The 8,173-nt window shown below is 43.1% G+C and overlaps 1 protein-coding gene across 3 annotated transcripts in view; it reads left to right on the top strand.

The window, feature by feature from the left end:
• The window catches only part of ACTN1 (actinin alpha 1), a 44,952-nt gene that overhangs the window by 24,720 nt on the left and 12,059 nt on the right, over window positions 1–8,173 (top strand). For all 3 annotated transcript variants that reach the window (XM_031553571.1, XM_010711536.3, XM_031553572.1), the window contains 6 exons: window positions 1,943–2,035; window positions 3,141–3,371; window positions 3,905–4,052; window positions 4,618–4,768; window positions 7,108–7,216; window positions 7,689–7,829. In XM_031553571.1, the coding sequence (XP_031409431.1) occupies window positions 1,943–2,035; window positions 3,141–3,371; window positions 3,905–4,052; window positions 4,618–4,768; window positions 7,108–7,216; window positions 7,689–7,829 (873 nt within the window). The remainder of the gene's footprint in view (window positions 1–1,942; window positions 2,036–3,140; window positions 3,372–3,904; window positions 4,053–4,617; window positions 4,769–7,107; window positions 7,217–7,688; window positions 7,830–8,173) is intronic.

Here is an 8,173-nt window from a genome sequence, read left to right on the forward strand (position 1 = left end):
CTGCAGCCACTAGGTGCATCATGGTAGGGCTCTAGCCCTGTTTTTTTTGACAGATCCCATGCCTGTAAGGTTTTCTCTGACTAACAGAAAGTTACCCATTAAAGTACAAACTTTTGGTAAAAAACAGATCAAAGTACAAGCTTTCATAAATAGAACCATTATTTACACTTTTTACAGCAATTTTTTGGAATGAAATGGCTTTCTCTTGTACAGTTTGCTCTGATATGTTTCTAGTTAGTTAATATCTGTGTATCTGCTAACTGACCGACTTTAATGAAGGGGCGGATCACTGAATATACATTTTTAGAACTTCTTAAAAATAGCTTAGATCATCATGTCCCCTGAGATTTCAGCAATCTGTTCGTCATTATATAGCCTGTGACTTTATTGCTGTTGTTGCTGCCTCACATCAGTTGCAAAAATTAGAGCTTTTTTTTTTTCAAACAGCCTTGAAGATTGAGTAAACAGATAGTAAAAGGCCTTTTACAAATAAAAAGAGGTTGAAACTTGCCAGCTATAAGCTCAGCAAAGCTTCTTTTGGCATCACTCCTGCAGAGTTTTAAGACAGGGCACAGCATTGACAATTGGCCTGTTGTAATGCTGGCATGTGTCCTTCTCTTCATCTCCACGTGGTCTCTGTGGCTCAGTGAGGAGAACTCCTCTGTAGGGATCCTATAGGTAGCTCTAGCATCCGCACAGGCGCCAGGGCAATAGCTGTGCTGCAGTAAGAGGGTGCTTAACACTGTCCTGACATCCATCACAGGGCCACATCCTCTGAGGCTTTACGGCATTACATCTGCCAAAATATTGATAAGGGGAGCTGCAAAGATCCACAGATAAACATTGTACATGAATCAGCTTGCTGTATATTGCCCTTGCCAACCATTTGTGGCACTCTGGGGCAGGCTGTTAACTCCTGAGCTCATAGCTGGAATTTTTTCCGAGCATTGCTGTGTTCCAAATTCATGTTTTAACATGTCCAGCTCTCTGCAGAGAGACAGGTTTTGGTCACATAATGTGGGGGGGGAAAAAGGAAAAAAAAACCCGAAAAACGAAACAAAAACCCAACAGCTATGGAGTAACAACAGGTTTTTTTTTTTTTTTTCTCTTGAGATTTACTTTGAGAGAGTAAGCAGAAAGACTACCAAGAAAGGAGGAAAAACAATCCTCTTTTCAGCTAGATCATAAGAACCTAACTGGTAGGTGTCACGCAGCAAGATGCTGGAGGACATCGTCCTCTTATGGGTGCCAGAAATACAAGGAATGCTGGAAGACATCTTTGACGAGTTGAATTTAAATTCAAGGATATCTACTACTTTATCTTCGAAGCAAATCTAGAACATTTCCAAAGTCTGATAAATATATTCATCTGATCTAGTGAAAGATGTCCCTGCCGATGGTAGTGGAGTTGGACTAGGTGATTTTTAAAGGTTATTTCCAACCCAAGTCATTTTATGATTCTTGCAGATAGGTATTATGTTCCATAGGTAAAAGTAAGTCGAGAGACCCATCAGGTTGACACCATGCAGTTCCTGGTGTTGCAGCTCTGCATGTTGGTGAGAGGAGTGGAAGTGATGACAGAAACTGTCATTGTAAAGAGGTAGCTGGTGTCCCTTTGGCAGGAAACAGCAGGGCAGTCTTGCAAGAAGAGCTTCTGAAAAAGCGTAGAAATGTGATTGTCTCACAACACACAGGGCTGGGATCACATTAGCTCAGAATCTCTGAAGGAATGTACTCTCCTTAGAAGGGGAAAAAAAAGTATTACGGAAGTTCTGATAACGTGCAGAGAGATTAGGACAGATGTGTTGAAGCACAGACAGGCTGCAAGAGCCAAGATTAGGAGACTTTACCTACAGGTACGTAGCAGGAAGCTAAGCAGCAAACTTTGGTTTATAACTTTTTCACATTTTTCCCCTTCTCCTGTTTTTCTTCTCTTTGGCAGGCGGAGACAGCAGCAAATCGTATTTGCAAGGTGCTGGCAGTCAACCAAGAGAATGAACAGCTCATGGAAGACTATGAAAAACTGGCCAGTGATGTAGGTGTTTGTGGTGCTGTTGGTTTCTGGGTGGTGTTATGTAGAAAGGAATTGCATTTAACATTTCCAGCTAATCCTGGGCAGTGCTATTGGCCTGTGTTTTCCTAGAATCTTCTTTCTTTCCCTTCTAGCTTGAGAAAAATGAAAGAAAAATTGGCTTTTAAGTGGAAAATTCCCATGTAGCAGTTTTAAGTTTCTCATTTACTAGGAGCAGCCACAACAATAATAAAATTGAAGGAAAAATCAAGCTGTTTTGACTTGTCTTGCTCAGATCTATATATACGTCTAATGATATCTTTCATACAAATTGTATGCCAGCATAGTGCAGAAGTCAGGAATTGGATCTAAGGAAGTCAAGAGGTAGATAACTGAGGAAAGAAATATGTGTTTGCTGATAATTGGAAAGAATTTGTGTACAATACAGTCTGAGGCTGCGTTGGTTAATGGAGAAGGCTGACAGACTGACATCAGTGAAACTCCAGAAGTGACCAAATGTGGTCTGGAGTATGCTTGTGGAAGATAAGTATGGAGGGAAAGATGGAAAACATAGGTCAAACATAGCCCCCAAGCCTGTTTTCAGCCTGGTTTGGAAAGTGTAGGATACTACTTCACTCACGCAATAGACCGCTTGTTGCCACCTTGCCAGCTCCACAACTCAAAGGGCAATGCTGACTTCTAAGCAGCTAGAGTGAGAAAAGCGTAACTAGAGGGAGCAACTTGCTTTCTCCTTCCAGATACCTCTGGAGCTAATATGTCTTACAGCATCCCCTAGTTGTGCAACAGCCCAGCAAAATTCTCAGGCTTTAGTGCAGTCTAAGAACATTGTTTGGTCCTGATTGTGTGAAAGCCATGACTGAAGCATGTTGTACTGCAGTGCTGTACAAGCAGTACTACTGTAGTACTTACAGTGTGGTAAGGAATGGGCTGCTTATAAGGAAAAAATATGTAATCCCAAAAAAGCTGGCAAGGTTTTCTTTACTATCTCTGCTGTAGGTAGAATCTTTCTGATAACAAACAAAAGTAAACGGTCCCTAGTAAGATCAGATCAACACCTGTAGTTTTAACACAGTTTCAATTCAAGGCTTCTTGTCATTGCTTTTTTCAGCTGCTGGAGTGGATCCGTCGCACCATCCCCTGGCTGGAGAATCGAGCACCAGAGAACACCATGCAAGCCATGCAGCAGAAACTGGAAGACTTCCGGGACTACCGCCGCCTGCACAAGCCCCCCAAAGTCCAAGAGAAGTGCCAACTTGAGATCAATTTCAACACCTTGCAGACCAAGCTACGGCTCAGCAACAGGCCAGCCTTCATGCCTTCAGAAGGGAAAATGGTTTCTGTGAGTGGGTGCAATTGAGTGTATATACCCAAGCTATTTCTAAAAAATGAAACTTGTTTATGTCTATTGGTGGGCAGAGCAATGCCCACCTTCAGAGTGAACTATTCTGTAGTAGGAATCCCACAGAATACAGTTCAGTAACTCCATGATAAGAGAGGAGTAAGAAAACATTGCTCCTCCGTCTCTAATCCAGACTCTGAGGTTCTTCGCAAGGTCCGTGCCTTTATGAGGAGATGTCTAGGTGCCTCTCATTCTTTCTAATTCAGAAATGGTTGAGTTTTGCTGTATTTTTGTGTGCAGGAATGTTTAGAGAAGTTCTCTTCATGCAGACAAGAATATCCCGATTACTACTAGACCTGCTTATCTTAAGTCTGACACTTTGTCTTCTTGACCTGTCTGCACAACCCTCTGAGATTAAAAGCCCACACCCATTCTCTCCAACCAATTTGAACCGTGTAGCCTACTGGGAATAATTCTGAAGTACTTCTAGCCTAACTTCTCACCTCTATTTCTTCCCATGCTTCTGTCTCTAGGATATAAACAATGCCTGGGGTGGCCTAGAGCAGGCTGAGAAGGGCTATGAGGAGTGGTTGTTGAATGAGATCCGGAGGCTAGAGAGGCTGGATCACCTGGCAGAGAAGTTCCGGCAGAAGGCATCTATTCACGAGTCCTGGACAGATGGTAAATGCCAGCCTACATGCTTTCTATTGCCTGACATAGTTCTGTCAGTTATGCAGGGAGGAAGAGATGGATCGTATATGGGTTCTTTTATGAGATTTTCCTTTTCAGGGATTCACTTATTACTTTAGTAGGAAAAAAATCATGAAGATCACTGTGATCTATGTACTGCATCTGCTTTCCTTAGCTGACAGAGTGAGATTCTTGGATAAAATAGAGCTGCAGAGGAGAGAAGAGGTTGCTGTACAGTAAATGCTGCAGTTGACATTTACAGAACCAGCACAGCAGTTTGTGCCTAATAAGATGAGTTCGGTATAAACTATGACTTCAGAGACCTGAGCTGCTGCACTATTTGCATCTCTGCTGATCATGGCAAACTCATTCTCAGTGGTTTGAAAGCTATAATTTTGCAACTCTAGGCAGGTATGTGTGAGGGCAAGACTTGGGAAGTGTCTAGAGTGGGGAAAATGCAAAATGGAGGGCCCAGGGCTGTCTAGGTGCAAGGGAGCTGGCTTTGGGAGCATTGGGTCCAGTCCTTCATTCTCCTGTCCTTTGGCTCCCTCCCCAGGTAAGGAAGCGATGCTGCAGCAGAAGGATTATGAAACTGCTACCCTCTCGGAGATAAAGGCCCTGCTGAAGAAACACGAGGCCTTTGAGAGCGACCTGGCTGCACACCAAGACCGCGTGGAACAGATTGCTGCTATTGCACAAGAGCTGAAGTACGGCACCCCAACATACATCTGATCCTTGGGGCCAGAGAGGCCTGATCAGCTTTGCCCTCTGGACAGCCATGAAATCATTCCCACACAAAAATGTTGGGAAGTCCAAGTGTTTCCAAACTGTATCTAGGATACTTCTCTTCAGTATCCAGACACACCAGAAAAGCAGGCCAGGAAATGGTTGAGTTGTGGGTGCTGATGAGGGGGAGGCAGAATTACATTCTCAAGCCAAGTTTCCACTCTTTTCCAGCTTGTTATGCTGCTGTGAACTTTTTCCTAAAGAGGAAACCTGTCTCTGGCCCCTGCTAGGTTTCAGAGTTGAAGCACTGTGCTTTTCCAGGAACAGAAGGAAATAGCAGAGGATAGCATACACTTTAGAGATTCCCAATTCATTCTGCTTTATCAAAAATAGTAAAGAAAAAAACCCGGTTATTTCAGCCCATCATGGCCTCTGTTGCCACTGCAGGCATTTTGCTCCAAGAATAATGCACCATGTGCATCCATGCACCAAGGGCTCTTTCCAGTAACTCAGTTCCCTCTGGGCTTCCCCCTGGTTTAGAAACATTCACCTCCACACCTTTTCCTGGAGTGAGGAGCGACCAGTCACCAGGATAAATGGTGTCTCATCAGAGTGGGAAGTTGATTGCTAGGGGGAGCGCAGGGAAAGATTTTTAAGCTCTGCATATTTCTTGGCAAAAACAGTCCAAGCAGTTTGGCTTTCACTTTGTTTCTTATAATTCAAAATACTTCCATATTATATCAACCTATCTCAAGTTAGACATTGTCTGGATGAGTCCAGCTCCCGTGGGGTGAATGACTGTTTTTCTCTAAAAAATCAGGATTATTGGATCAAGATCATTATCTCCTTTATCAACGCAGATTTAAGAAGTGTTCCCTTTGCCACTGGAGGATTGACCTTGAAACAGGAGGAGAGTTCAAGGCAATCCTCCATGTCAGTAAGATTAAAACTGAGGCTAGTTAGTCAGCAAGCATTAGCTGACCTGTCACTTCCAAAGCAAATGCTACGTGCCAGACAAAACAGCTGCAACTCTAATAGCGACAGGAAAGGATGCATCCTAAATTGAGGGAGAGGTAATTTCCTCCGAAGTGTGAGAACAGAATGCTCTACCATCCTTCCAAAAGCTATCTCCCACATTAGCAAAGACACCATGGCTTCAAATATACATGGCTGAGCAGTTTTTTCCCCAAACAGATGCACTGCCAGGGAGATCAAGAAGGTCTGTGACCATTTGTACCAGGCATGTGTGGGGGTATGGGCACATTTGACTCCCTAGCACAAGTGATCTGAGTGCATTATAGGCAAGACTCAGGAGCAGTTATTTCAGCTGCAGTGCTTGCTGTGCAGCAAAGTAGATCAAGGAACTGATCTGGATTAAAAACGCAGCAAAGAAAATGTTATTTTTAGCCCAAGGCAGTTTCATGACTGGTTTCCTGCAAGACTACCAACAGTTGTGCCCACACACCTCAGGAGGGGCAGTACAATGATGGGAAGAAATGAAGTAGGAGGAAACTGTTGAAACCTGTATTACTGCTTAAGAGAAATGCTCATCATATTGCCCAGGGTCGTTTGGTAGCTCAGCAAGTTATTCCACCTTCTCTTTCATGGGTGACACTTCACAGTTTTCAGGGCTTGTCTCCCTCTGCCTACAAGCTTCTCCCTCTTTGATCATCTGCAGAACCAAGAGCAAAATGCAGTGCAAAACCATAAGCTTTGGCCTACCCCTACCCCCCATTTTCCAGCCATGCTCTTAACAGCCCTTCTTCCAGGAATGCCAGGCTACGGACATTGCACCATCTGTCTGGCATATCGGAGAGAAACTTGCACTGTAATTCAGGAATTGTCCTAAATAAACAAACTGTTGCTGCAGATTGCCACCTCTCCTCTTAAAATAATCTTAAGTGGCTTCTTTGCATTTGTAACGAAATCACTGTTGCCTTTTCTCCTGATGTATGTACATGCATATAGCTAGCCTATGTGACGTTCTTAAGCAGAGTACAGGAGCATACTACTGCTTTTAATCTGCTTATTCCCAACCCAAGTAAAGACTCTACTCCCTTCTCCCAGTGCCAAGTAATTCCCATCAGGTAGCTAAGAACAGCCTTGAGTGTGGTTATTTTTCTTCCTGTTCTGTGTTGTTTGATGTGCCAGTGTCTCCAAAGATAGATACTACTGTGTTCCTGGCATACTTCATTTGCAGAGACCACAAATCTTCAGTTTGCATCTATTCTTAAAACTGATAAAGGCTTCTAATGTATTTATCATTCTTCTCCAAAAAGCCTTTATTTGGTATTTTGTTCTTTTTCTCCACCCCTCATAGTGAGCTGGACTATTATGACTCTCCAAGTGTCAATGCCAGGTGCCAGAAGATCTGTGATCAGTGGGATAATCTGGGTGCCCTAACCCAGAAACGTAGAGAAGCTTTAGAGGTGAGTCAAATCTCCAAAACAACCTTTGCGATTACATGAGTAGGTCATTTGTGGGAAACAAGTTACAGTGGGCATGAATGTCCTATTTCAGCCCTTTTGTTCACTTCTAGAAATCCCAGACTGTAACCCAGAGCTGTGTCTCAGAATATTTAACCTCCTTCTCTGTTTCCAGCCCAGTTACAGTGCCATTCATTTGCTCAGGCTATTGGTTTGTTTCTAGTCTTCTGTGTTTGTAATTTTATTCTGCTTGAAAAGACTTGGTTTGTTTTGTTTCAAAGGACCTCATACTTCTTCCTCAGAGTGAGGAAAAAATCCATCCTGTGTGTAATGTCTTAACAGAGACTTTTGCTGTAGTGCCCTCCTGAGAGTACCAAGGAGGTCTGAAAGGAAGGAGCAACTCAAAGAACCCATGTATCTGTGTGATTTTTATTCTCTAACTATCTTCCCTGATTTTCTTTTTGTGCATGCTTAGAGGACAGAGAAGCTACTGGAAACAATTGACCAGTTGTACCTGGAATATGCCAAACGAGCTGCCCCCTTCAATAACTGGATGGAAGGGGCCATGGAGGACCTGCAGGACACATTCATTGTTCACACCATTGAGGAGATCCAGGTACAGAGCAGTCATTTGCACCAGCTGTGCTGGGATAGAGGGAAGTCAGAGGTCACCTGAATTCCTAATGGTGATGGATTTTTAGGTCATGTTTTGATGATGATGCTCTAGTGAATAAGCCATGGCACTGGCAACAAAAAGGATCATGCTTTTCCTTGATTATTTCCAAAAACCTGTATCTGAGTAGATATGAGTCAAGTTCATGCTATCCTAGCTGAGTATAAAGAACTGAAAGTGGATTTTTCATTGTGACTCCAGTCTTACAAATGAGAGCTGGAAAGCTGAGAGAATTTTTTAGTGTCTTGCATTTGTTAGTTTTTTTTGTTTGTTTTTGTTGTTTGTTT

Source organism: Meleagris gallopavo, chromosome 5, assembly GCF_000146605.3.
Source record: "Meleagris gallopavo isolate NT-WF06-2002-E0010 breed Aviagen turkey brand Nicholas breeding stock chromosome 5, Turkey_5.1, whole genome shotgun sequence".
In the NCBI taxonomy this organism is placed as follows: domain Eukaryota; kingdom Metazoa; phylum Chordata; class Aves; order Galliformes; family Phasianidae; genus Meleagris; species Meleagris gallopavo.